Source organism: Phyllosticta citribraziliensis, assembly GCF_038025025.1.
Source record: "Phyllosticta citribraziliensis strain CPC 17464 chromosome Unknown J3D65scaffold_12, whole genome shotgun sequence".
NCBI classification, from domain to species: Eukaryota; Fungi; Ascomycota; class Dothideomycetes; order Botryosphaeriales; family Phyllostictaceae; genus Phyllosticta; species Phyllosticta citribraziliensis.
The window spans coordinates 588138-613735 of record NW_027117349.1 but is presented as its reverse complement, the minus strand read 5'-3'; the positions used below and the strand labels follow the sequence as shown (position 1 = coordinate 613735).

Here is a 25598-nt window from a genome sequence, read left to right as displayed (position 1 = left end):
GCTTGCCAACCTTCTTGAGCTTTCCATCCCCATTCCCCTGCTCGCAAGCGAGCCAGGTCCTCATTCGCTCCCAAGTCTACTGCTGGCCATAGACTCTTTTCCAACCAAAACAAAAACACGCCGACATGTCTGCTCAAAACCTCGTGCTGCTGGGCCTCGCCGGCCTGGCCACTGCCACTGCCGCCGAACAAGAACACCAACTTGCCCGCCGATGGGGCAACATGACCCCCGAGCAAATGGCCGCCCTCGAAAAGGCCCTCAAGGACGACTTTAGGGTCATGGGCTACCTCGGATACACCTGGGTTGCCTGCGCCGTCGCCTTGACCATTTGGCTTGTCTGCATCACCTTTACTCGCTACGTCCGTGGAATCGCCTGCTTGAACAATCCCGCCCAGCGCTACTTTTACGCCCCCAACGAGTACTATGGAAAATTCAAGAGATATCTCTTCGACTCGCCCCTGTTCCGCACCCGTCACCACCGCGAGTACAAGCTCTCCTCGGCCATCAATGTCGGCTCCCTACCCAACCGCCTGCAGACCATTTACATCACCGCCTACGTTGGCATGAACATTGCTTTTTGCGTCATCTTCATCGACTGGAGCAGCTCCATGGCTGTCGCCAAGATGCTCCGCAACCGCTCTGGAAACCTGGCCGTCATGAATATGCTTGCTCTGTTCCTGCTGGCCGGCCGCAACAACATCCTCCTCAAGCTCACTGGTATCCCATACGACACGTACAACCTGTTGCACCGCTGGATCGGCCGTGTCGTCGTCATCGAGGCCCTCACCCACACCCTGGCATACCTGGTACCCTCGGTCAAGTCATGTGAGCATCTCCTTATCTCTTGACGCCGTATTTGCTGACAGCAGTAGCTGGATGGTCGCACTTTGGATCCTCTCTGTCCACGAGCCAGTTTATGCTGTGGGGCACCATCGGCACCCTTGCTTTCCTCGTCATCTTCCTGCAAGCAGCTGGACCCCTCCGTCATGCCTTTTACGAATTCTTCCTCCACTTCCACATCTTCCTTGCTGCTCTGGCCGTCGCGGGCGTCTACATCCACCTCAAGGTCGGCGAGCTCCCCAACCAACTAGCCCTCCTACAGGGCACCATTGCCATCTGGGTCATTGACCGCGCCGTCCGCCTCTGGTGGATCGTTCTCCGCAACTTTGGCAACGGCGGCACCCAGGCCGAGGTCGAGGTCCTCCCCGGCGAGTGTCTGCGCATCAACCTCAAGGTTGCGCGTCCCTGGAAGTTCCGTACCGGCCAGCACATTTACCTCTACATGCCCAAGCTCGGCTGGTGGACGTCGCACCCGTTTTCTCTGTCCTGGAGTGAAAATGACAGCTCCTTTGTCGAAGAAAAGGGCTCAGCCGTCGATATCGAGTCCATCGATCGTCGTCAAAAGACTGTGTCCCTCCTTGTCCGCCGTCGCACCGGTTTCACAAACACCCTTTGGCAAAAGGCCGAGGCCAGCCCTAGCGGCAAGTTTGTCACGTCTGCCATCGCCGAGGGCCCCTATGGCTTCCAGGACCTCGACTCGTATGGCACCGTCATGCTCTTCGCGGCGGGCATTGGCATCACCCACCAGGTGCCTCACGTGCGACACCTGGTCGACGCCTATTCGAAGAAGACTGCTGCAGTGCGGCGCCTGACCCTTGTCTGGATCATCCAGTCGCCCGAGCACCTCGAGTGGATCCGCCCCTGGATGACGGAAATCCTGAGCATGCCGCAGCGACGCGAGGTCCTCAAGATCCTGCTCTTCGTGACGCGGCCGCGCAGCACAAAGGAGATCCACTCGCCGTCGAGCAGCGTGCAAATGTTCCCCGGCAAGCCCAACGTGCAGGCGCTGGTGGACCAGGAGATGGTCGAAGGCGTGGGCGCGGCGGCCGTTTCCGTGTGCGGAACGGGCAGCCTGGCCGACGACGTCAGATTCGCCGTGCGCACGCGGCAGACGAGGTGGAATGTGGATTTCTTCGAGGAGGCCTTCTCGTGGTAACGCGGTGCGCCCTAGCCGAGTCGGTGGCTGCCGTGTGCTACGCGTGCTGCCCGCAGCGTTGGTTGCACTGGTTGCGTTGCGCTTCACTACGCGCTCAGAGGCGGCGCTGGGGTGCTGCCCCTTGCATGAGATGATGGCCCCCAAACAATGCGCTCTCGTCCACTTGCAGCCACCCATTCCTTGCGCTCCCGATGCTCCTGCGACATCGCGACGTCAGCCCTTTGCCTCCGGCAGCACACCCCACGCCGCCTCACCTTTCTGACGACGCCATTCCGCCAATCAAACATCGGCTGCCCGCATCCTCTGATGGGGAATTCAATGTTTTCTTTGTACAATATTTAATCGACAGACATACATTCCTTTCGTCTCGCTTACGAAGAAGCAAGCAAGCAATCAATCGAGCAAGCAAGCGAGCTCTGCATGCGCGGCACAAACCGTTTCGGAATCTTGGAACCTTCTAGGTCCAAACTAGGATTTGCTTCTTCTCTTTATTTTTTTGCTCTGCTTTCCTGTGTCTCCTTGTTCGTCAATGATCGAGCGTGCGTGCATGTTGCTATTGCGTCACATGGTGATTGGTTGCTCATTTCCTTTTGCTGTCAGTCAGGCAGGCAGGTAGACGAAGGGCGTGAGGTCTGGATTGATGCTGTCGATAAGGGCGTACGTGGCGGGTACTGGTTCTGGAGTAGAGGTGGGCAGTGGTGTCCACGGAAGAGGAAGATGGGATGGTGCAGTAGAAGTTGAAGGCGACGATTTGATTCGGTTCTGTTTTGGCGTGCTAGACAGACAGACAGACTACATGTCAATAACGGCCTTTGCGTGGCATCTCTGGTTCTTACAGTGTTTATTGTTCTCTGCTCCCTGGACTCTCGAACTTGGTTGCTTTCCTGCTTCCACTGTGGTCGTTTGGAACCCAATAGGTATAGAGCCGCTTGAAATTTGGCGAGCAGGACTGCCGAACAAATCAAATCAACCTTTGCGGGCTGAAATTAGCAACAGCAACCGAAAGTAGAAGCGGTTGCGCGATACGTACTCAGCACTTTACCAACAACAGACGCACTGGTGGTTGTGGACGTGTCGACCAATCTCTTTGCGAAGCCTATACTCGCACCTCTCTTGCCTTCCTCGTCGCCATATTCGGGATCTCGGGAGAAGTTCCTGAGCGACCAACGCCCGCGATTGGCAGTGTCAATCTTCAATGGATACATCCGGCCACGGGCTGCTGCGTATGCTCGAGGTGGATTTTCTCTCCAGCAGTTTCAGTTGCTGCTCTCCCAGCTCCTTCCTTTATCCGAGTCTTTCGGCTAAGAATTTAGGTACCCCCTCCCGAATCAATTCGGTCGGCAGCCGAACGGCGGTCCGGCAGCCCGAGCGATGGTCCCTGGCAGCAGTCTTGGATGGCATCTCCAATCAAAGCCAACACTTGACGCCATTTGGCAAAGTAAGCGTCTCTCCGCATCATCACCTCTGATCCGATTAGTCCAAACCGCTGACTTCCTTCTCCCAGAGCCTACTTCATTTCGCATGTCTTCCCCATGGAAACGCAAAAGACAACCAGCTCAATTTCGCCGCCGCCGCCGTTGGCTATTGCGAGCATATCGGTCATACCTCCAGCTAGAAAGGCAATGACAGCCCGAGGACGCGCCTGGGAGGTTTGAAGCTGCATTTGATTAACAACCTTCGAGACCTCTTTGGGGAATGTCGACGAGCTTCGCGACGAATGGTTTGCTGGGAAGAGGCTCAGCTTTCGCCATTAACGTGGTGCTGTTATTGCGTGTCTGGGATCACCCTCTTCCCGCCCGAAGAATCCATACCCTGTGCTGCGAGACAAAGCGCTTGATTTGGTTCGCCGTGAGAGCCTCCTTGCGAGTAGAGCCTCCTTCCGAGTCGGGTGGATGATGTATAAAAGACAGCTGGAGACCAAAGGAAACGTTGATGGAGGCGTGTCGCTCTCCTTGCGAGATTCCACGTTCTCACCACCACCACCACCATGTACTTCACTGCTGCCCTCGTTGCCCTCCTCTCGGCGACCACAGTCCTCGCCGCTCCTGGGACTCGCAAAGTCCAACCACGAGGCGTCGACCTCAAGTCTGACAAAGGATCCACCTCGTCCAAAGGCGACGTCCCCGTTTGGTTCGGCGTCGCGCTCAAAGCACCCGCCGGAGTCAAGTTCACGTCCATCTCCACCACCATCAAAGTGCCCAGTTTTAAGCTGGGTGACCAGCCACAGTATGGCGACGCAAATGGGTGAGTTCATCATGTTTTCCGTTCTGTAGATGTGTTTGTGCGGCTGACGAGGGCGTGAAAGGATCGCGGCCTGGATAGGCATCGACGGGCTGTACGGGTCGTCAGAGGACGTGCTGCAGGGCGGCATCGTGCTGGCCTTGAACAAAGACGGCGCCAAACTGACCGTCCCGGACGGCAAGACGTTCATCGTGAACGCCGTCGAGGAGGTAGCTAAACCCTCAACCCAACCCCCAATTCCACTCCCATCTCATCCCATCCCATCCTACTCCACACGCAAACGACGACGTACACGTACTAACCTCGCCTCTGCACAGTGGTACCCCATCGACCCGCACCAGCTCACGCAGCAAGAATTCCAAATCCGCTTCGGCCACACGCTGCACCTGCGCATCGACGTGACGAGCGAAACCACGGGCACGCTGACGTTCGAAAACGCCGACACGAAGCAGCGCCTGGTGCGGCCGCTGACGGCGCCGGCCGGCACCAAGTCGCTGCAGAACTCGGCCGAGTGGATCGTCGAGTCGCTGATCGATTCGAAGACGGGGCTCGCCATGCCGCCGCCGGACTTTGGCACGCTGACTTTCGCCGACTGCGTCGTCACGGGCAGTGATGGCAAGACGTACGGCCCCGGGACCGGCATCGTGAAGCAGGAGGCATACAAGTTGCAGACGTCGCGGACGGATAACTCGGTGAGCATTAGGTTTGTGTCCGAGGTTGAGGCGGGCGATGTGCCGCCTCCTGCTGGAAAGGGCGGCAGCGGCAAAACTGGAACCTCGTGAGGGCAAGGGGGTTTGAACTGGAGGCACGTCAGTTCTATTTGGATTGACAAAGTCCGCAGCAATTCACTCAAACCAGCCAAGCCAACGCCTCGTGTCCGTCGTCGCCAGAGCCACCGCTGTTCTGTTAGTCAAGGGAGGAAAAGGGGGGGAGAGAAAAAGAGAGGATATATTACGCCCATGACCACACCAACCAAGTGATGCCTCTAACTCCGCATACCATGTAACCGAGCCCCATATTTGGTATCCGTGACCGTTGTAACAAGCCTACCCCCATCCATCCATCCATCCATCCATCAATGCCTGCCTGCCTGCCTGCCTGCCAGTAGCCAGTAGCCAGTAGCCAGTCCCACTCCAATCCAGTCCTTCCAGAGTCCCCCCTAAGCAGATTCGCCACATATGCATGTCCGGTCCAGGTACACAGTCCTTTCCCCAAGTCCTTTTGCCTTTTTTTCCGTTTTTCCTTCACCCGTCCGCTCACCCATGCTTTCCGAAAACTGTGTGAATAACGCCCCGCTCGCTCGCTCAGTAGCCATTCGTCTGTCCGTCCGTCAAGCCGACCGTAAACGCCATACCATCCGACTTGATCCGATCCGGTCCGGACCATCTACTCCATACGCAAAGAAAAGTGGCAGTCAAGTAAAAAACAACAACCGCTGCTTGCTCGCTCGCCCGCTCATACACCGTTAACACTACTCCACTGCACGACAACGCCATTCGCAGCGTCAACAACGCCATCCGGATCTTCGTCATCCACAACGACGCCCTCGGCATCGTTATCGCCCTCGGCGTCCCTGTCCGCTGCATCGGCACCGTCGGCGGTGGTTTTGGCCATGGAGTTGGAGCTGCCGGGGTTGGGGTTGTTGGGCGCGGGCTCGAAGACGACGCGCAGCCGGCCCGGCACCTTGCCGCTCCACACAAAGTCGGCGGCTTCGGTGCGCACCTTGAGGTCGCCGGCGACGGGCAGCTTGACGTCGATGTCGCGCCAGATGGGGAGCGCGGAGGAGCCTCCTGGGCCGGTGGAGCCGTTGCCGAGGCTGCCGGGGCCGACGAGCGAGGAGTGCTGTTGGTGTTGTTGGTGGTTTTGGTGGTGGTGATGGTGGTGGTCGTGTGTCGAGGCTTGCTGCTGCGGCTGCGATATCGACGAGGCGCTGAAGCCCAGGTAGCTCCCCGTGTTGCTGGCGTTGGCTCCCGCTGCTCCTCCGCCCATGGTTTGGCTTTGCTGGTACCCTCCCATGCTCCGGGGCACGCCCAGCATGGCGCCTTGCCCTCCCACTCCACCTCCTGCTGCTGATGCTCCCTCTTGGTTGCCCCAGCTCGCCGTCGCCGCCGTCCCCGCTCCCGCAGCGCCGCCGTTGCCATAAAACGGACTGCGATTCATGGATGACGTTGCACGACCTTTGCCTCTCCGTTGCGCCTGCGACTGCTGCTGCTGCTGCGGCGGCGGCGGCGGTTGATGCGTCCCGTGCTCTTCCTCTTCGGCGTCCTCATCGCCCGCGGCGCCGCCGACTTGGTGATGCTGCGCTTGGTGATACTGGGCCTGGCCTTGGTTTTGGACATGATGATGCTGCTGCTGCTGCTGCTGCTGCACATCTACATTGCTTCCGTTGACGGCATCTGACTGCGGTTGAAGACTTTCGTGCCGCGCCTTGACGGCGGCTTCGCGTTCGGCCCGGCGCCGTCGGTTCTCGCGGCGCCAAGCGGCTTGCTGCTCGCGGGCACGGCGCGCGCGCTCCTCGTCGCTGATGTTGAGGCGCGGACGGCCGCGTTTGCGCTTGGGCGGGTCACCTGGGCCGGCGTTGGGCGCGGACGATGACTGAGGCTTGGTTCGAGATTGAGATTGAGCAGTTGATTGAGGATTTGATTGAGGCTGGGTGGTGGCTGTATTTCTTGCGGCGGGCATCCCGGAACGATGGCGCTGGTGCTGTTGTTGTTGCTGGGGTTGTTGCGGTTGTTGGTGTGGTTGATGGTAGATTTGGGGTTGAGATTGTGTTTGGTGGGGAGGGAGTGCGTAGGGGGTCTGTGGTTGGTGGAGATGTTGTGTATGTTGGTGGTGATGGTGGTGCATGGATGGGTTGAGATGGTGGGCAAAGGGCTGGTGGTTGTAGTAGGCGGGCTGAGAGAGCGACGACGAGGTCTGGGCGGCGGCGTCTTGGGGGCGTGGGGTCGCAAAGGTGGCGGATGGAGCAGCAGAGGAGGTCAGTGGTGCCATGAGGCGAGGTCGAAGCGGAGGAGAGCAGCGATGGCGGGTTATCAAGCTGGAGTATGCGTCGGTGGAGTGGACGCGCACGCAGGCGTGCTAATTTACGTCTGACGGGGCTTCAAACCTGTGGCAAGCAAGCAGACCTGAGCATGGCCAGGGCCGGTGGGCTGGACGGCGGACTGAGGGCGCGACGGAGCCAGAGCAGAGGGCGTGAGAGGGAGAGAGAGAAAAAAAGGAAAAAGGGAAAAAGAAAAAAGAAAAAAGAACATGGCCGGCAGCGTAGGTCGTTACAGCGACTGCCACTGCCACTGCTGCACTGCACCGCACCGCACGGCTCGCCGCGCGCACAGCCCCGCCGCCCTTGGCCTCTCTTAGCCAATGCCTTTTTCCTTTTTCCTTTTTCCTTTTTCCTTTTCCAATTTCCAATTTCCCTCTTTGTCGCCCTCGCTTCATCTTCTTCGTTTTGCTATTTGCTGCTCCGTTTGCTTTTGTGGCTTCCTTTCTTTTGCCCCTGCCACCTGATGCGCACGCATTTGCTGAAGCAATCGAGCCACCCCGGCACCCCACACACACCTCAGCGCAGCCAGCCATCGGACTGGACGGATGCCTGTCGACGGCCCGTCGGCGCCAAATGTTCCGGTCGACCTCACTTCCTTGGCCTCCCGTCTACACCTCCAGCTAGCTTCCTTCTTACCTCCCCGCCTCCAGCCGATGAGTCCTCCGATATGGAACAATTACTTCCTGTCGCAATCGCTCAGCGCCAGATGAGTCAGTTCTTTCTGCCAATGTCTCGTCCTGTTCGTGTTGACCGAAAAAATCTGTCCTTGTTCCCTTGTCGTCGTACTTCTTCAACGTGGGGAGATGATGCTAGTCTTCAAAATCTGTGAATCTTGTCGTCGCCGTGCCCACACTCTTTTTCGGTGCTTCCGCCTTAGCAAAATTCACTTCTGGTGGGAATGCCTTTTTCGATTCACTTTGACCAATGTGAACATCCTCGTCGAATTAACACACAGCGTCTTTTGAACAACGAACACATCCAGACATCCAGACAATCCGACTACGACTACCCTGGCAGCCCTTTGATTCCATCCGAACGCTAGACAGTTTCACTCTGGACCAGTACCTTACGCCCTCTCACCGCGACTCCTCTTTGTCCAAAAACGGCCGCCAAACCTTGACCTTTACAATAAACCGCCACATTTGGCCTTTGTTCCATCTCTTGGGCTTTGCCACGCGACCCAGGCCCCGGCTGTCTCCAAGGCATCGAACACCACTTTCTCTTCGGCAGTCGTGGATGCGACACTCTCTGAAACACTTTCAACTCGAGCTGGATTGGACCGCTTGACAGGAGGCCCCTCTCAAGTCAACATGTTCCTTGCCAGCTTCGTCGCCTCGGCCTCTCAACTTTGCCGGCGCTCGGCAAACTTCGTCCTCATGCTTCAAGAGTTTGCAAAACATTCTTTGGAGGAGCCCGAAGAAACCATGTCTCACCTCTACTTCGTCCTCCAGCAGACGCACCCCAGCAGGCGGCCCGACTTTGCAAAATACCCCACCTTGTTCTCCAAAGCAGTCTTCATTTGCGACCCTCACGTCTGGCCAAACCTCGCAAAAAAGACAGTCCATACATTGCTTACGCCGTCGGAGATCTGGAGGTTCATGTGCTTTGGACCGCTGGTAGCACCGATACCCTACTTGCTGTTTCTCTGCGCTCTTTTCGGAATTTTCAATGATCCAAAGGCCAAATCCGTCAAGCCACGCACCTGGATCATCACGGCATGTGTCTGGATTTCCTTGATAGTTACTCTGGCGTTGGCGGAACACACAAAGGGTGGAAAACATGCCGTGGAAGCACTCTCTGCAGTGTTGGCGCCGTTGGTGGGCTACTTGCCCTCGCTGCAGCCCTTGGATCAATTGGTGGAGCGCGCATCGCAGGCGGTTGGACTGCCGTTCCGGTTTTTGCCTTCGTCGCTCTTTTTGGCCAAGCTGGCACATCACATTTACCTAATCTGCAGCGACGTCTTCCACGGCTGGCTGGACTGGCAAATTCAGGCCGCAAGGAATGAACAGCGAACACGACCAACCCAGCAGCCGACGCGCGAAGCCGCCTACCGAGCGGACTCCGAAGGAGAGTCTGAAGAAGGACTCCCGCAGGAAGATAACATAAGGCGCCAAAACTACCTTGACAAAATGCGCAGACACTTTGCTGTCATCGAAGAGCAGTTGGCAGTAAAGGCTATGCACGAAGACAACATCCAAAGGATCTTGGACGAGTGGAGAGAGGGCGATAGACAGCAGCAAATCGACGCAGCTGACACTCAGTCGGAAATCACATCCCTGGCCTCGGACCTGGAGGGCATGGAAGAAGACGGCGACAACAACATTGACGCCGAGGGAGATGGCGAACAGGAATACAACTCACCCGAGCGGCAGCAGCCCCCAGTCGACCAGATTCAAAGCCCCACGAGCCCTGCTAATGACCAGATAGTTGCTCATCAGCCGCTTCAGGAGCTCGGTATTGAGTCGCCGATTCAAACAGAAGATGGCGAACGGACCCACAGCTCGTTCGAGCGGCAAAGGGGGTCTGTCGACTTTAGTATCAGTCCTACAAGCCCTGTTGAGGGCCCGAACCTAGCGGATGAGCTGGCTGGTTACGATTCTGATTATGAAGAGGAAGTCGAGGATGAAGACGATGGCCAAGGGGGTGACGTTGACGATCAGAGCTCGCCGCAGATTACACACCAGACTGCCGAGCCCTCTCATGGCGGAGATGGCTTCGAAGCGGAAGAGGAGCAGAACTCGCCGCACTCGACCCACAGCGACAAGTCCTCCCGAAGCGCAGATGGCCCTGAAGGCGAGGCGGAGCAGAGCTCGCCGCTTCCGATCGATCAGACCGCCGACTATTCCCACAGCGAATACAGCGAATACAGCAACGAAGGCGAGGAGGAGCAAAGCTCGCCGCAGACGAGCGACGCCGCCGAGCCTTCCCTCCGCCGAGACGACCGCGAACACGAGAATCAAAGCTCGCCACCGAGCGCCCCATCCATCGATCTAGCAGACTTAGACGATGCGCAGTACTTCATCGACGAGTCCGACTGCCGCGCGGCGGAAGAAGAAGTGCCAAGGTTCCTTGCGCCGGTGCCCTGGAAGCCCGAGGGCCAGCGCAAAGGCAAGGAGCCGGCACAGACGGGACGAGGCAGGGAACTCACAAGGATGGCGGGCGAGCAGTTTGGCGACGAGCACGTCACTGTTGCAGAGCTTCAATGCTTTCGTCAGGAAGGCCAGAAGGAGGAGGACGAGAACCGTTTGCCATCCGACCACCTCAAGAAGCTGGCAGAGGCGCAGGACTTCACCAGCAAAGCCGACAAACAGCACAACCTCCGCACTCTTGAGAATTTCGTGCAGGAGGGCGAGGCGGCGGAGCAGGCACGGCAGCAGGCTCGATCGGACGGCAACGAAGAGCTCAGGAGCTTTCAGCAAGGCCAGGCGTTTGTCGACGGGGAAGATGAGCAGCTCAACGCTCGCGCTTTGCGGAAGTTCGTCAAAGACGGAAAAAAGAAGCAGCAGCAGGAGACGTCGCAACCGGATCTCAAAGCCCTGTCGAACGCGCAGTTTCTTGTGGAGGGGGATGAAGTTGACCAGACGGCTCAAGAAGTCGACAACTTTATCGAAGAGGGCAAGGCAGAGCAGCAAGCGCAGCAAGCTTCACAGCCCAACTTCAGAGTCATGTCGAACGCGCAGTCTTTTGTCAAAGAGGCCGAAATCGCCCAAACCGCCCAAGAAGTCAACGACTTCGTCAAAGCAGGCAAGACAGAGCAGCAGCAGAACGAAAAAACCAAAGCAGACCGCAAAGAAGAGCTCAAAGCCTTCCAGAAACGCCAGGCTTTCATCAACAAGAAAGACGAGCAGCACAACCAGCGCTCCCTCGATAAGTTCATGCGAGAAGGCGAGGCAGAGGAGCAGGCGCGGCAGGCGTCGCAGCCTGACCTGAAGAATCTCAAGGAAGCACAATATTTCGGCGACGAGCACGAGTCGGGCGACGACGACGAAGAGCACGACAAACCTGCCAAAGACAGTGGTAACGCTTCCTCCTCCACGCACGACGGCGGCGACGACGACGGCGATGGCCTCCAGACTATTCTCGAGGAGCACGAAGACGACGAGGATGGCGCCGACGCCAACGCTGAAGCCGACGCCGACAACTCTGACACTGAGCCCGAGTACACGCTGAGCAACACGCGAGACTATTACGACGAGCGACTGGACCGGGAGCAGCCGGAGCAGCGTGTGGAGTAGGTCAAAAAGCAGACGGGGATGAGAATTGGGTATACGGTGCCGTTTAGAGAGTAGGGCAGGTGTTCGGATCCTCTTGGGTTGAGTTCTTGCACATGCTGGGTTGGATCGATGGTTGTGGATAAGCAGCGTCGAGCTTTTGGCTTGCTCAGGATACATAGGTAGTGCGATTTTTGCGTTGGCATTGGCAAAAGTTTGGTGACGAAGTAGCGAGGCTCGATAGATGCACCACACGTGCGTTCTTCAGAGCGGCAAAAAGAGAAGACCTTTTTACCTTCTAAGAACACTCCCCTTTCACTTCCAGACAGACTTACTAAACTCCGTACTCCATCACTCATCCCGTCCCATCCCATCCCAAAAGAAACCCCCGACAAAGCACACTGCCACTCCAACGCCTCTTTCACACAATCACTCCGCCTTCTCCTCCCACTCCCTGCGCTCCTTGATCCCCACCCACCCCTTCCGCACCACATCCGCCATGACGCTGCCGCGCAGCCGCCCCACCGCCTCATCGACGGGCACGAGGTAGCTCTCATACAGCGCCTCCTCGGCATCGACGCCCGTCCCCTCATGCCGCGGCGGCACGTAGTCCGGCGGCTCGGCCGCGAGGCGGTCGCGCAGGGACAAGCTGGGCGGGTACGGCGGCGGAGGGATGTATGGCGCTTGCGACAGCGGAGGTGGACGAGGAGGGGTTTGGGTTGAGGGAAATGAGGTAGATGGGGTGATCGAGTGCTGCTGTTGCTGCTGGAGTGCGGCTTCGACGTCTGGCGGGACCGTTTCCGCCACGTACCAGAAGAGAATGTATTGCGTGTGGGCAGACTGCGGCACCAACTGCGTCCAGACGGGCTCGGTGGAGAAGAGGAGGGAATTCAGATGTGGAGGGGAGGGGGCAGTGGTCGTGCTGCCCACATCGCTGCCGCCATCGCTCTGTGTGGGTTGAGTCGGCGCGTGGGCAGGTCGTGGTTGACGGTGCTGGATGGGCAGTGGGAGGAGGCGGTTGCGGTAGCCAGACTGAGGTACGGATCGCGTCAGCATCATCATCATCATCAGCGGCGGCTGGGATCAGGAAGCATGATTGCGGCGAAGAAGTTCACACGACCAGCCATACTCCTGCAGCCAACTTTCGGCAGATCTTCCAATCCCAAGCTCTTGCCAGGCCCAAAAGTCTTCAATCCACAACATGTACCGCACCAAGACTCAAGACAAACCAAGAGACAGGCGAAAAGAAAAGGGGGGCAAAGAAGCCGACGCACCTCCTCAAAACCCTCGCGCTCAGCAGCTCTCCCCAAATCCTCGCCCGCGTCCTTGCGGCCCTTGGGCAGGAACCAGTAGCGATCGCGGCTATGGAAGCACAGCACGACCTTCTCGGACGCGACGTGGAAGATGGCTACGCCGCAGCCGATGGTCAGGTGGTGCGAGGCAAAGTTGGCGACGACGGGGGCGCTGGAGCGCGGAGCAGGGGCCGATTCAACGCTATTGCTGTTGCTGCCGCTGCCGCTGCCATGGCTCCGGTGCTTGGGCATCAGAAACGGTCGTCCCGCATCGGGATGCAGGATTGGATTGGAGATTTCTCCCTCGTGGTTTGTTTTAGGTAGTTGTTGCCGGAGCAATGGGAGGGTGGCGCGGCGCGCTGCGTCGTGATGTGAATGGAGGCTGTTTGTTGTTCGGTTGGGGTCCCCCGCACTCGTTCCCGCTGCCGTCAAGGGCGGGGGTTCTTCTTGGGCGTGACGTCACGGCGCCATGGCGTCGACGGAGCTCTGTTTGCATCTGTCATGGCTTGCAGTCGAATCAGGGGTTTGTATCTGAAGGTGTTCGGCCGTTTCTTAACTCCGCATTGGCTTTGGTGGTGGTCAAGAAACCTTTGCCGACTGAATGATACGGCATCGAATCTTTCAATCGACGTTCATTTGTTTACAGACTGCCAAACAGACATTGCCCGAAGCAATCCAAGTCAAATACTGATCTGGTGAATTATTGGTGTTCGGGCTTGTCATTCGTTCTCGAATATGCTCAGGGCCAAATGCAAAGCTCCATTGCAAGCCGTCGGGATGCCAGCTGTACAATACATATACAAATCGAATAGATGCGATTGAGCCTGGGGCCTCGAAAGAGCAGCCGTATCCAAACCCAAGATTATTTCGTAAGTCCGCTGGGTCCTCATTGCTCCGAAACTCACGAGCCAAGGGAAGTTGGATTTAATACTGGCTCCTTAAGGCGTTTGCCTCTTTCCGAGTTCAAGAGATCGAAGCTGTCGTCGTTCTCGTTGGGTACCCAACCCTTCAAGGCAGTTTCCTTGCAATCATCTTTGACTCGCTGTCTAAACTGTAGCATCTTGGTCCTTTTCAAGACACCATAATTGGAACTCGATGAAAGCACTTTGAACAACTCGGCCTTTACATGGACATGTGGGAGTTGCTCGGAAACTTCCACGGCGCTCTTCCAAAACCCATATTTGGAAATAACGCTGGCTCCCCTAGGATCAGTCTGCTTCCGTCCTTGAAGAACTCCGTTGATGAGGGTCTCTTTGTGGTGAGTGGTGTAGAGGGCACTGATGTTACTGGGGACGAGCTTTTGATTCTCAAGCTGGCCACTGCGCCTGGACCAAGCAAACTCCTGCAATGTCGTACACACCTCAAATGGGCGAAAGTCATAGCCCCCTTGGGCCCAGCTTTGAGTCAACTCAGGCGAAAGGGTCGACATTCGGCCTGTTGGACCAAAAGCGCGCTCAGATGCTTCAGGGACGTGCTGGGAGTGCGGAAGAATGAGAGCTTCAAGGTAAGCATTTTTAGGGGATACGAGCAGGGCAGTGACGGCGTTGAGCAGAGAAACGCATTGCTTCAAGGCAATCTTGTCAGTACACGACTTGCTCAAGGTGGGCGGTGCATCTGGTCGGCCTAATGTTCTCAGCTCAGTGCTTTTGGAGGCTGTGGTTTCGATGCACGCACCAGGTTTACGACGAACTATCCCCAGCTCTGAGAAATAGCCTCTGCCGCGAAGAGCCTCTTTGGTCGAGGCAAATTCTGGCGTTTCGGTGGATTTTGGGGGCAGATCCCATGGTGTGGCATCGGCTTGGGCTTGCATGGTCAACTCCATGCTCGCGTCGCCACATGGTGCCTCGGAGCAGTACAGGTAAATTTCTACATCGTCATGGAGGGCAAAGGGCTGAGGGCATGTTTCGGAGATGTCAGCGTCTTCGCGCAGTCGGATCAAATCCGAGGAGGCGCAGTCGGTCGATACGAGCCTTGCGCATTCGTCAAGGAGGAAACGATTGAACGCTCGGAGGGCCAGCACCTCTGCATGCCAATCGTGCAAGACGACGCCGTTGGCCAGAGGGACTTTGGCCGAGGGGAGACATTTCATGCCCGTCCTAAAAGTAGCCGGAAGCGGTAAGCGGAGAACTCCACTGTGGACCTCAGGGCAGGCAAGGTTTACCCCAGAGCGACGCAGGTCAAGGCTGCGGGTCTGGCAGATTCGTCAGCGGGCGGAGATGTGGAGTTATTGCAGGCACTATGTACCGACTTTTTGACAGCCGCACAACGATGCCGGCCAACGGCACCCACTCGCCTGGCCGGGGCTTGGACTTGGCCGGCAGGGTGTCGAAGGCGGCCACCACGCAACGGGCAACGGCGTCGGGGTCAGCGGGCATGCGAACGACGGTGGAGTGGTGTGGTTGTGGTGGGAACCAAAGAGGATGGTGGCATGTGTTGGTTGGTTTGGTTCGGCAAGCCGGGCGGGCACGCGGGCACGAGCAGTGGTCGGCCCAAGGCAAGGCGCTTCTCCGGCTCGACTCCCCCATTCCATGAATCCTATCCACAGACCCCAGGCCCAGCCAGCGCCCAGCCATTCCGCGTGCCCCGTCCGAAAGAAGGAAGTCACCGTGGAGGGATCAGGAAGCAACTCTGCCTGCCTGTGCCCGTACGAGCCGTGATAAAGCCGCTGCGCCCAGCAACCACCTATCGCCCGCCATGCAGGCCTTTGGTGAGATCTACCCACTTCTCCAATGCCGCCGCGGCGCAAGACGGTTGCTTGGGCGAACGAATCGCTGACGGCTCTCGCAGTCCCCAAACACCGCAGAGTAAGTTGCTTTGTTGCATGCCCGGCCCGCCGCTGACACCATTTGCAGCCCAAGTTCGACCTCCACCTGAGGGTACGCTTCCCCTAATCGGCGGGACGAACCCCTTGCTCATGGTCCGCTGTAGATTGTCGACCTCAACAATGTCCCGCTCGTCTCCGGCACCTCTTTTGTGAAGTGGTACATCCCCGGCTCCACCGCCGCAGAGCACCGCGGCCGCACCGAACGCTGCGCCATCAAGGACCACAAGGTGTTTTACGACTACGAAAAGCACGTTCCCGTCCGCCTCACCATCCAAAACAAGACCAAGCTCCTAGAAGACTCGTGGATACATTTTGATGTTCTCCAAGAGTACGGGTCTCGAGGGAAGCACGATAGGATAATTTTGGGCAAGGTTGAACTCAACTTGGCCGAGTATGTCGAGGCTAGCGAGCATGAAGCCGACGAGTCCGAGGGAGTCGTGCGGAGATATCTCATGCAAGAATCCAAGATTAATAGCACGCTCAAGGTTGGCATTTACATGCGGCAAATAGAGGGTGAAAGGGACTACATTGCGTAAGTCTGGCATTTGTCTCGACCAGTGCAATGCTGACAGTAACAGTCCGCCTTTACGAGTTGCTCAAGTCTTTGGAGGGATAGCAGGTATCATTGCAGGAGAGCCTGGAGATTCGGACGATATTGGGCGTATGTGCAACACTGTCATGCGCATTGGGAGACGTGCTAAGTGTTGCAGACATCCCGACCCTTAGCAAAAACGCACTGGAGAATGGCGAGATGCAGGACATGTATCGCCGGACCGAGATTGCATTCTGGGCAGCACAACCCGGCGAGCTTCGCGCAGACGAATGCATAGAGGATATTTTTAGCGGCGGCGACGGATGGGGGAAGGAAGCTCAACCGGAATCTCGAGATCGTCTTTCTACTGAAGGTGCTGAAACCGGGTCTCTGGGCGACGGTCGAAGCTGGCACAGGAGTACTCCAAGCCAAACAAGCAACAAGTCTCAGGATGCTTCGAAGAGGGTGCGGGCTGGGCTCGGTCATGAGCGTGTACTCAGTCTGGGTCGCAGCACTGCAGCAATACGCGGACGAGCAAGTTTGGAGCAACAAGCGCACCAGATGAAGGCAGATTCTCAGATTCCAAAGGGTAGACCGACCCATGAGGTCGATGAGCTTGATGTTAGAGAGGATTTGAGGAGCTGGGCGATTCCTACTCGGTAACAAATTGAGGCGTTTTGAGTCCACTCACATGCTCTTTTGAATTGGTGTGTAAAAGTAAGAACCAAGGGTGGTTGCCGAATCCCTGCAAGAAAACGGTTCCGAGTGTCGGCAGTATTTGAGGCGGTCTCGGGGGCGGTGTCACAAAAGTTCCCCCGATGCGCGACATCGTGAACTGAATCAACATCGCGCGACATTTCGATACCGACAGTTCTCCGCCGACTGAATCTTCCCATATGCTTGTCAGAAGATCCCTGGGAAGCTCCTCGATATGTCTGCGCTGTCGAATCACGCAACATCAACACAATGCATCCGCACTTCGAACTTTCTTCGCCACGCCGCATACGAGATTCTCCACCCATCCAAGCCTTCGCTGGCAGGACCCCCTCGGTGACTCGTCACTACCAGAGGTCGACCTGAAAAGGTCCCAAGTCTTCCCCGAAGATGATGTCGACGCGAAACCCAAGATCCGAAAGGTCGGTGGTCCAGGAGGCACGCAGATGAAGACGATACGAAAGACTCGCCGCGCAAGTAACAAAAAAGTTCTGTTGGAGGATTCTAAGCCACTGGATCGAATAACATTAGGGCAAAAGGCCGAAGTGCTCATCTTACGCGACATCGACGTGGATTTCGGACACAAGGGCGAGGCGACATTCGAGGAGGCGGATGCTACGTTTGCAAAAGAGAGGGACGAGACAAGAGCAGCAATAGAGGCTTCAATTGCAAGCCAGAATGCTGTGGTCGGACAGGAAGAGGTCAATGCGGCCATCAATGAGATGAAGCCGGCCGGTGGCAAAGTGCGGCGCATCTTCTCGAACGAAAAGTTGGAGGAGCTTCGCAAGGCGCTGAAAGGCTTTCTCGCGCCGCAGCTGCGCCGCTTTGTCATGATCACCGAAGATGAGCAAAAACTGGAGGCTTTGAGGCGCATAGACGCTCGTATGAAGGCCAGCTTCGAGAACGAAGAAGCGTCGAGTCGTGAGCTCCCGAAATCCATCTGGAAGGAAGGAATCACACCTATTGAGGAGAGGCTACCCAAAGGTACACTGTTTGTGGAGCCTGAGAGGCTGAAGAAGGCGGATTTGATTGACCATATAATCAAACGCCTTTGGCACGTCACAACGGTGGAAGAGCTAGATGCTGTTGGGGAGATTGAGGTCGAGGTCAAACAATGGCATCTTGAGCTGGTTACGAAGGGATTCGGTATGCATCTTGATGCTAACTTGGGATATGCGCTGATGGCTCCAGGGATGACTGTGCGAGAATCGGCGCTGGACCGCATCGGAAATCAGCGAAACGTCAGAATTGAGGTCTACGAGCCAGAAAATATCATCCGCTTTACTGCCAACAGGACTGATGCAATGCGGGCTATCAAAGACTTGCAGCTGGAGTTGGGCAACGTAGGATCTTCCAACTTTACGCTGGATCCATTCAAGCCCATGCTGGAGAGGCAAGGCATGCAAGGCATTCTGCACGCCATCAACCAAAGGGACATTGAAGCTATAGCCAATTTCTCAAACACGAACATTGAAGTCTCGGACGACTCTGTAAGACTCTTGCTTTTGCCTCTTGGTCTTGACTAACACGCCTACAGCTGATAATCCGCGCAACGAGTGAAAAAAATGCAGCAAGCGCGCGGCGGTTCCTGATCGACATGCTGTATTTGCGAACCCGAACAGAAACGAAGATGTTTACAGGAGCGACTGGCCAAGGAGTCCTGCACAAGAATCTAATGGAGAGTGCTCTTCCCTATCGTTATCGGCAAACCAACTTGGGACGATGGGGCTATCCAATTCAAAGATCAAGCGCAACAGCAGCAGACAGATCAACGCGAGACGCAGAGTTTCCAATAGCACAACAGGATGCTACGAGCGATGTTGCAAATCAGGTCACTTCTTATCTCCTCTCGCCCACGGGCGTGGGAATACCTAATGACGAAAACACAACAAACTCTGAGGAACCCCCCCAGCAGTCGCTCTGGAACCCAAAAATTACCACTCAAATCTCTGCGGGATATGGAAATGTCTTGCATTCTTTTGACTCTAAGCCAGGCATGTCACAGCTTTCGGCAGAAACCGTTACCACATCTACGAAATCTCCCGTTTTTCTCAACTCAATACCCGGAGCGAACCCTTTTATCGGGGGCATTGCATCACTTGGCACGCAACTGAAGCCTGGAACCTACGGCCGAACCCCTGACACCTTGATGTTTCGATTCGTGCCCTTCCCATGGCACCACGAAGACGCAGCAGAGGCGTCGGAGGACATTCCCAAGTTTTCGCTACGCCTGTCTCTCAGTGATGAGGGCCAAGTGCGCTACTCGGGCTCAGGGCTGACTCTGGCGGACCGCAACGCATACGTGCTGATGCCAGACAAGGTCACAGATGTGGCTTTCAACAGGCGCGAGATGCTGTGGTCGCAGGGGGCCATGAGGGACCGACAGATTCGAAGCTTTGTCCAGCGCACACAAGAGAGCATTGAGATGAAGGGCAACATTCGCGTGCCGCCTACCATCAGCCTCAGCATTCCTGCCTGGTCCATACGCAACATTGACCGATATCCTGATCTGCCAAAGGTCTACACGGAAATGGGCGAGGAGCGCGTTGTGACCTACTCGCACATTGGCACCGAGCATCGCCAGTCGCTGCGGCTCGACTTTGACAATGGACGATTCCGCGGCGCCATGTCGTCGGTCGAGGCGGGTCGTCTGGGCGGCCGGCGCAACGAGGTGCGCCTGCGCATCCGCAAGTCGCCTGAGACGGAGGCGCAGATGGAGGGCATCCTCGGAAAGTTTGTGGAGAACGGGATGCGCGTGGCGGAATGGCTGGACAATGCCGTCAACCTGCGCCTGGAAGTTCCGCCTGTCAACATTAGCCGCAGGATGTCGAAGAAGGCACCTGAGTTGGTCCAAGGAAAAGGCGACTGGCAGTTTGTGAGCATCTGGAAAGCTTACGGTGAGGAGCAGAATGAGCAACCACAACAGCCTAAGCCTCCCCAAGGAGATGATGCGGAGACGAAGAGCTTTGGCAATGAAGAGGGGGAGAGCAGAGTCTTTGAAGGATACGTGCCAGACGACGTCAACGTTTCCCTCTGGGATGTTGGCCGCAGTCACGACACGCACGAGGCTCCCAGGCACATTGAGGCATGGGGAATCGAGACGGACAAGAAATCAGTGCAACGGAGCGACAGGGATGAAACGGCTTTTGCCCCTTGGGATTCAGAGCAAGATGATCTATACTCGCAAGTCACAGCATGGCAAACCCCGCAGGACGATGACTCGAAGGGTGTCCAAGCACAAGATTTACACCTGGATGCGCAAGAGAATCCTTCCCCGGATCCCGAAAGCACAGATGCTGCGAGGACGGCAGATGGAGCAGGAGAGGCCTCGCAGGCAGCCTCATCGGACACGGCGAGCACGAGCAACAACGAAGACGGAGGTCAAGGCCGTGAGGATCAGCGGCAGGCGTGAAGGGGCTAAAGGTGACCCTGTCACGAGCACGAGGCCGAGGCGCGTCCATCTGACAGTGGGGCCGTCGGTAGATCAAGACGAAGGGTCCAATGGTTGTTTTGCGGATTGGAGCGATTCCAAAAGTTTTGCATGGCATCTGGATTGGTTTTGAGTGCATAGGGGGTCAAGGCGAAGGCACGGCGCGCGTTGATTGGGCAAGATTTCCATGTTCAATATTCGAGGGCATGCATGGGTGGCATAGGGCTTTCAATTCCTCTCAATTGAAAAGATGACTTGAATGAGTCGAAATCAGGTTCATTCGTGGACGCAGACAACAAGTGAAGTGACGGTGTTTGAGATGTGGTGGCTTGTGTTGGAGTCAGAGACGAAGGATCATTTTGATGCTCACCCAAACGGTGTCTGGATGTGGACACCAGGGTGCCAAAAAAATTGCAATCGTGGGGCCGCTACGTCATTGAAGAGAATGAATGAAACAAAGAAGCGCCCTCTGTTGAGCATTGAATCGACGAGGGACGGAAATGGATTTTTCATGCTGGAGGGACAATCACCTCGGTAATGATGGAGAGAAAATTCGGTCATCGAGTCAAGTCGGGGTGGTACTGTGGATAGGTGGTGTCATGAAAGTTGAAGCCAGGAGGCTTTCCAGCTTGACGTCGTCTGTGATCTGGTAGAATTTTGCGAAGGACCCGCGGTAGGCGTGTGTGTTGAAGAGCCTTTCGGGTTTCGTGAAGCTGCAAGCAGGGTGGACTTGTTCCCGGGCGGCTTGGCCTGCATGATGGGAGACGGATCAGTGGCGAGCAGATCTGCAGGCTTGAGAGTGCGGTGAGGGCATGGGCGGCTAGCGGCGAGAGATATCCACCACGGACCCAATTGTATTCGAGACGTGAGGGCAAAGAGTCACAGCGTGGCCAGCTCATCAGGCGAGCGCGTAGTGGTTGGGCCGCCTCTGCAGCGCCTGCTGGTGCTGCTGCCCCGCCATCTTGCCCTGGGTGGTGGTGCTTGCGCCCTCGCTCGCCGCCAGCGCCCACACAAAAGTTTTCCCTGCTTAGTTAGCGCCCCCACCACCGCCGCCCGCTGCCGATAAAAACCTTCCTTCGCCCCTCCAACACCTCTCCTCTTTCTCTTCGTCTCACACACCTCGAATCATCCTGCATTCGTACCTGTGTATGCTCCGCTCCTCACCACCACCCTCTGCCCTCTGTCTAACAGCTTCAGCAGGATTTTCAACCTACTTCAACTCCAACTTCCAATCCCACAACCATCAACATGGCGTAAGTTTCTGCATTCCGCCCCAACCCTCCCCAGATCACGCTCAACGCCCTCACCGAGCCCCCGCTGACCTCGCCCGCAGTCCCAAGGACAAGACCCACATCAACGTCGTCGTCATCGGCCACGTCGACTCCGGCAAGTCGACCACCACCGGTCGTAAGTGTTTCCTCATCCGCGCTCGCCCTGCACACGTCGCTCACGCATAATATACAGACTTGATCTACAAGTGCGGTGGTATTGACAAGCGTACCATCGAGAAGTTCGAGAAGGTCAGTTGCCTCACCTTTTCTTTGAGTGAGCCCAGGGCGGCTCGCTCGTCGCGCCACCACTCGCCCACTCGCCTCGCCCGAGGGGCATTTTTTGGTGGGGTCGGGTTGCGCTAGGCTGCTTTGGCGCTCGGTTACATGGCCCGATGCAGCATTTTTGCGCCCGACCGTCGCCCTGCTCACCTCACCTCGGTCGCATCGCAATGCAACATTCTGCTAACGCCCTCGCAGGAAGCCGCCGAGCTCGGCAAGGGTTCCTTCAAGTACGCCTGGGTCCTCGACAAGCTGAAGGCTGAGCGTGAGCGTGGTATCACCATCGACATTGCTCTCTGGAAGTTCGAGACCCCGAAGTACTATGTCACCGTCATTGACGCCCCCGGTCACCGTGACTTCATCAAGAACATGATCACTGGTACTTCCCAGGCCGACTGCGCCATTCTCATCATTGCCGCCGGTACTGGTGAGTTCGAGGCTGGTATCTCCAAGGATGGCCAGACTCGTGAGCACGCCCTGCTCGCTTACACCCTCGGTGTCAAGCAGCTCATCGTCGCCATCAACAAGATGGACACCACCAAGTGGTCCGAGGAGCGTTACCAGGAAATCATCAAGGAGACCTCCAACTTCATCAAGAAGGTCGGCTACAACCCCAAGACCGTTCCCTTCGTCCCCATCTCCGGCTTCAACGGTGACAACATGATCGAGGCCTCCACCAACTGCCCCTGGTACAAGGGCTGGGAGAAGGAGACCAAGACCAAGTCCACCGGCAAGACCCTCCTCGAGGCCATTGACAACATCGACCCTCCCGTCCGTCCCTCCGACAAGCCCCTCCGCCTGCCCCTCCAGGACGTCTACAAGATTGGCGGCATTGGCACGGTTCCCGTCGGCCGTGTCGAGACCGGTGTCATCAAGGCCGGCATGGTCGTCACCTTCGCCCCCGCTGGCGTCACCACTGAAGTCAAGTCCGTCGAGATGCACCACGAGCAGCTCGTCGACGGTGGTCTCCCCGGTGACAACGTTGGATTCAACGTCAAGAACGTCTCCGTCAAGGAGATCCGCCGTGGCAACGTTGCCGGTGACTCCAAGAACGACCCCCCCAAGGGCTGCGACTCCTTCAACGCCCAGGTCATCGTCCTCAACCACCCCGGTCAGGTTGGTGCCGGTTACGCGCCCGTCCTTGACTGCCACACCGCCCACATTGCCTGCAAGTTCTCTGAGCTCCTCGAGAAGATCGACCGCCGTACCGGCAAGTCCATCGAGAACAGCCCCAAGTTCATCAAGTCCGGTGACGCTGCCATCGTCAAGATGATTCCCTCCAAGCCCATGTGCGTTGAGGCTTTCACCGAGTACCCTCCTCTTGGTCGCTTCGCTGTCCGTGACATGCGCCAGACCGTTGCCGTCGGTGTCATCAAGTCCGTCGTCAAGGCCGACAGTAAGTCAACCCCCACCTCGGTTGAGTTTGGAAAAATTCTTCCACCACCCCAACCCCCTCCCTTCCCCTCCCTGATGTTATGATCACTGTTGCTAACCATCATTCTCTTCTTTAGAAGCGACGAAGGTTACTAAGGCCGCCCAGAAAGCCTCCAAGAAATAGACGGTTTTATATCCGGCTGTTTTTGGTGATGAAGGATGAACTGGTTTCTGGTGGTGGAATGGTTTCTCATTTGCTATTTTGCTCACGACCGGTCATGGTATGAATGAAGGGAAGGAAGGGTTGCAAGGAATGCTTCTACCTTCAAAAAAATAGAAGTGATGATTCCCCCATACAACAAACGCTCTTCGCACGTGACATCTGCAATTCTCGGCCAGACTTCGTGTCCTGCCTGTGCTCTGAACTGGTCTTCGCATGGACCTCCGCCTTTGGTTCGCACTGGCTTTCTTGTCCTCCCTCTGAAACTCTCTTCGTCACCGGCGGTACGTTGCCACGGCCATCCAACACCTCGCGAGCCCAGTACGTGTCTTGACATTCGGCCACCGACCACCAAGCTGACTGCCAAAAGAACAGATGCTCGCCGCCTTGCCGCACCCTCTCACGCATTGCGAAACCAGAGGCCAACACATCGACAACGGCCGGCCGGCGCTGCTCCGCGCCACTCACTACACCCATCAACAGATCCATCTTTGAAGGCTGACCTCCGCTTGCCTGGCTCGCACACCTTCCACTTCCCTGGCTCGCGCACCAAAGCGACCGCCGAGCACCCATGATGGCAATGTCCCCATCGTGATACATGAAGTACAGCATTTGGCGGAGTTCCCTCTTCTTCTTCTTGGGCGCGTCAAGGACTGACCAAAAGGTTAGTGGAGCGGATCAAGAGTGCCTGCCTTCGCAGTCAGTCAGCTTGCGCCATATGGAGTGCGTACAAGGAGCATTCAATCGCGGGAACATGAAGTTGGTCAAGGACTGCAAGACTAAGTATATATCTTTAAAAAGAGCATAAAGTAATTGAGGATAGGGAGCATTTAAGGACATATCTGATCACTATATCCGCGGTCGTATATCTGCGTCAAGTCGCCAATGTGAGACTGACGCACGTGCGAGAACCTGATATTGAAAAAATTCAAAGGAAGTAGCACCGATGGTCGCGCAGCGCAAAACTGGGATTTTGTTGAATAATCTTCTTGGCAGTCTTCAATTATTCGTGGCCATTGTTGCGAGCGGCTTCCTATTTTCTTCGGGGACTCCATAGTCCAACTTGCGCTTCCTATTGGTCGTACTGGTGGAGAAGAGGACATGACGGTGGGCTGGCCGGGGGTCTCTTCCGGGGAATATCGTGACTTGCTTTCGGTGGAGACAGTTACTGGTCATCTGCGCTGGGAGTGGTGTCGACTTCCCGCTTCTTGCTCTTCTTCTCGTTCATCCGGAGCATAACCGCAGGCAGGTCTGGCGTTTTCCGAGGAATGTTGAAGGCGCGTCCGCTCATTCTTTCTTTCGTGCGGCGTCCTTCTGCGGGTCCGCTTCCGACTCCGCTCTTTTCTTGTCGTAGCGCTCAAAGGCGTCCACATTCCGAGCAAGTCGAGCTTCTTCGTCTGACCCTAATCTCTTCGTCTGTCTTTTGCGTCTTGAGTGCGGGAAAGTAAAGAGGAAATGCTCGGCGACGCAATGGGAGTCAAAGGAAACGGTAATCCCTGGCACTACGGCGGTGACGAAGTAAGATGAGAGAACTGAAGACTCCATTCGAGGCCACTCTGACTATATACTGCTGAAACCGCCAGTGAGAGCAGTATCCGGTGCCAACTGCCAACGAGTCCTGAACTCGTTGAGACGCGCGCGGCCGTCAGTCAAGCGCGCCTCGACTGAAGCAGCAAGACGTCGTTCAGGCGAACTACAGCCGAGACGACGCGACGGGAGACTGCTTGGTGTTGTTACACGGGAAAGCCGACACGGGGCATCCTGAATAGATCGCATTATTCGTGGACATTGTTGCGAGCAGCTTCCAGCTCTCTTCGGGACTCCTTGAGCTTCTTGGTGGAGAGCGTGGGCATGGCGGCCTGCTAGCCAGGTCTCTTCTAGGGAATATCATAACCTGCTTTCAGCAGATACAGGTACTGTCCATCTCTAAGTGTCGAAGCTGAGGCGGCACGGTGGGTGTCGAAAGAAATGAGATCTCCTGGCAATATGAGTGCGCCTATGGAGCATTCATCTACTGCTACAGCTGCACTTGAGGAGCATTCGTTCGCTGTTACCACTGTGTCCAAGGAGCATTCATGCACTGCGCGAGACCCAGAGTGTCTCATTATTTTTGGCACCCACCGTGGCGGCGCGGACGAGGCTGATGAAGCACTGTAGTCCGTCCTGAATGTTCC

General features: G+C 56.6%; 9 protein-coding genes across 9 annotated transcripts; 6 read left to right on the top strand and 3 right to left on the bottom strand.

Annotated features, from left to right (window-relative positions):
• Positions 1–221: 221 nt before the first annotated feature.
• On the top strand, positions 222–1996 carry J3D65DRAFT_647966 (ferric reductase like transmembrane component-domain-containing protein; the record flags this gene model as incomplete). Its single annotated transcript, XM_066802363.1, has 2 exons — positions 222–825; positions 873–1996. 2 exons carry the CDS (start codon positions 222–224, stop codon positions 1994–1996), a joined length of 1728 nt encoding a protein of 575 aa, XP_066651318.1.
• A 1738-nt stretch (positions 1997–3734) lies between these two features.
• Positions 3735–5078, top strand: J3D65DRAFT_637782 (peptidase A4 family-domain-containing protein). The gene is made up of 3 exons (XM_066801547.1): positions 3735–4240; positions 4302–4446; positions 4555–5078. The coding sequence occupies exons 1-3, from the start codon at positions 3984–3986 to the stop codon at positions 5017–5019; spliced, it is 867 nt and encodes a 288-aa protein (XP_066651317.1). The 5' UTR covers positions 3735–3983; the 3' UTR covers positions 5020–5078.
• A 1440-nt stretch (positions 5079–6518) lies between these two features.
• J3D65DRAFT_637778 (uncharacterized protein) lies at positions 6519–7491 on the bottom strand. Its single transcript, XM_066801546.1, has 2 exons — positions 7344–7491; positions 6519–7274 (listed from the first exon to the last, which is right to left on the bottom strand). Exons 1-2 carry the CDS (start codon positions 7368–7370, stop codon positions 6801–6803), a joined length of 501 nt encoding a protein of 166 aa, XP_066651316.1. The 5' UTR covers positions 7371–7491; the 3' UTR covers positions 6519–6800.
• A 1096-nt stretch (positions 7492–8587) lies between these two features.
• Positions 8588–11512, top strand: J3D65DRAFT_671279 (uncharacterized protein; the record flags this gene model as incomplete). Its single annotated transcript, XM_066803379.1, has 1 exon — positions 8588–11512. The coding sequence occupies one exon, from the start codon at positions 8588–8590 to the stop codon at positions 11510–11512; it is 2925 nt and encodes a 974-aa protein (XP_066651315.1).
• Positions 11513–11614: 102 nt separating this feature from the next.
• On the bottom strand, positions 11615–13275 carry J3D65DRAFT_637774 (uncharacterized protein). The gene is made up of 2 exons (XM_066801545.1): positions 12763–13275; positions 11615–12520 (listed from the first exon to the last, which is right to left on the bottom strand). Exons 1-2 carry the CDS (start codon positions 13030–13032, stop codon positions 11918–11920), a joined length of 873 nt encoding a protein of 290 aa, XP_066651314.1. The 5' UTR covers positions 13033–13275; the 3' UTR covers positions 11615–11917.
• J3D65DRAFT_637769 (adenosine deaminase/editase) lies at positions 13266–15330 on the bottom strand. Its single transcript, XM_066801544.1, has 3 exons — positions 15025–15330; positions 14455–14971; positions 13266–14403 (listed from the first exon to the last, which is right to left on the bottom strand). The coding sequence occupies exons 2-3, from the start codon at positions 14867–14869 to the stop codon at positions 13682–13684; spliced, it is 1137 nt and encodes a 378-aa protein (XP_066651313.1). The 5' UTR covers positions 14870–14971; positions 15025–15330; the 3' UTR covers positions 13266–13681.
• On the top strand, positions 15028–16812 carry J3D65DRAFT_637766 (N-terminal C2 in EEIG1 and EHBP1 proteins-domain-containing protein). The gene is made up of 5 exons (XM_066801543.1): positions 15028–15584; positions 15633–15656; positions 15709–16136; positions 16183–16265; positions 16315–16812. Exons 1-5 carry the CDS (start codon positions 15510–15512, stop codon positions 16797–16799), a joined length of 1095 nt encoding a protein of 364 aa, XP_066651312.1. The 5' UTR covers positions 15028–15509; the 3' UTR covers positions 16800–16812.
• Positions 16813–16995: 183 nt separating this feature from the next.
• J3D65DRAFT_637759 (mitochondrial inner-membrane-bound regulator-domain-containing protein) lies at positions 16996–20555 on the top strand. The gene is made up of 3 exons (XM_066801542.1): positions 16996–17996; positions 18042–18340; positions 18388–20555. The coding sequence occupies exons 1-3, from the start codon at positions 17033–17035 to the stop codon at positions 20260–20262; spliced, it is 3138 nt and encodes a 1045-aa protein (XP_066651311.1). The 5' UTR covers positions 16996–17032; the 3' UTR covers positions 20263–20555.
• Positions 20556–21306: 751 nt separating this feature from the next.
• On the top strand, positions 21307–23560 carry J3D65DRAFT_637755 (translation elongation factor EF-1 alpha). The gene is made up of 6 exons (XM_066801541.1): positions 21307–21426; positions 21481–21533; positions 21614–21687; positions 21745–21800; positions 22029–23226; positions 23342–23560. Exons 2-6 carry the CDS (start codon positions 21529–21531, stop codon positions 23386–23388), a joined length of 1380 nt encoding a protein of 459 aa, XP_066651310.1. The 5' UTR covers positions 21307–21426; positions 21481–21528; the 3' UTR covers positions 23389–23560.
• The last annotated feature ends 2038 nt before the right edge of the window (positions 23561–25598 follow it).

Excerpts from the sequence above, each read along its gene's own strand:
- J3D65DRAFT_637774 (XM_066801545.1), bottom strand. The coding sequence starts at position 13,032 with ATGCCCAAGCACCGGAGCCATGGCAGCGGCAGCGGCAGCAACAGCAAT. Across the intron at positions 12,521-12,762 it reads AGCGCGAGGGTTTTGAGGAG|TCTGGCTACCGCAACCGCCT; the intron begins GTGCGTCGGCTT and ends TCCGTACCTCAG.
- J3D65DRAFT_637778 (XM_066801546.1), bottom strand. The coding sequence starts at position 7,370 with ATGCTCAGGTCTGCTTGCTTGCCACAG. Across the intron at positions 7,275-7,343 it reads GGTCTGCTTGCTTGCCACAG|CTTGATAACCCGCCATCGCT; the intron begins GTTTGAAGCCCC and ends CGCATACTCCAG.
- J3D65DRAFT_637755 (XM_066801541.1), top strand. Across the intron at positions 21,688-21,744 it reads CAAGTCGACCACCACCGGTC|ACTTGATCTACAAGTGCGGT; the intron begins GTAAGTGTTTCC and ends CATAATATACAG. Across the intron at positions 23,227-23,341 it reads GTCCGTCGTCAAGGCCGACA|AAGCGACGAAGGTTACTAAG; the intron begins GTAAGTCAACCC and ends TCTCTTCTTTAG.
- J3D65DRAFT_637782 (XM_066801547.1), top strand. The coding sequence starts at position 3,984 with ATGTACTTCACTGCTGCCCTCGTTGCCCTCCTCTCGGCGACCACAGTC. Across the intron at positions 4,241-4,301 it reads CAGTATGGCGACGCAAATGG|GATCGCGGCCTGGATAGGCA; the intron begins GTGAGTTCATCA and ends AGGGCGTGAAAG. Across the intron at positions 4,447-4,554 it reads TCGTGAACGCCGTCGAGGAG|TGGTACCCCATCGACCCGCA; the intron begins GTAGCTAAACCC and ends GCCTCTGCACAG.
- J3D65DRAFT_637759 (XM_066801542.1), top strand. The coding sequence starts at position 17,033 with ATGCTTGTCAGAAGATCCCTGGGAAGCTCCTCGATATGTCTGCGCTGT. Across the intron at positions 17,997-18,041 it reads GCTGGTTACGAAGGGATTCG|GGATGACTGTGCGAGAATCG; the intron begins GTATGCATCTTG and ends TGATGGCTCCAG. Across the intron at positions 18,341-18,387 it reads TTGAAGTCTCGGACGACTCT|CTGATAATCCGCGCAACGAG; the intron begins GTAAGACTCTTG and ends ACACGCCTACAG.
- J3D65DRAFT_637769 (XM_066801544.1), bottom strand. The coding sequence starts at position 14,869 with ATGAAATGTCTCCCCTCGGCCAAAGTCCCTCTGGCCAACGGCGTCGTC. Across the intron at positions 14,404-14,454 it reads GATAGTTCGTCGTAAACCTG|GCCGACCAGATGCACCGCCC; the intron begins GTGCGTGCATCG and ends TGAGAACATTAG.
- J3D65DRAFT_637766 (XM_066801543.1), top strand. The coding sequence starts at position 15,510 with ATGCCGCCGCGGCGCAAGACGGTTGCTTGGGCGAACGAATCGCTGACG. Across the intron at positions 15,585-15,632 it reads CAGTCCCCAAACACCGCAGA|CCCAAGTTCGACCTCCACCT; the intron begins GTAAGTTGCTTT and ends CACCATTTGCAG. Across the intron at positions 16,137-16,182 it reads GGTGAAAGGGACTACATTGC|TCCGCCTTTACGAGTTGCTC; the intron begins GTAAGTCTGGCA and ends TGACAGTAACAG.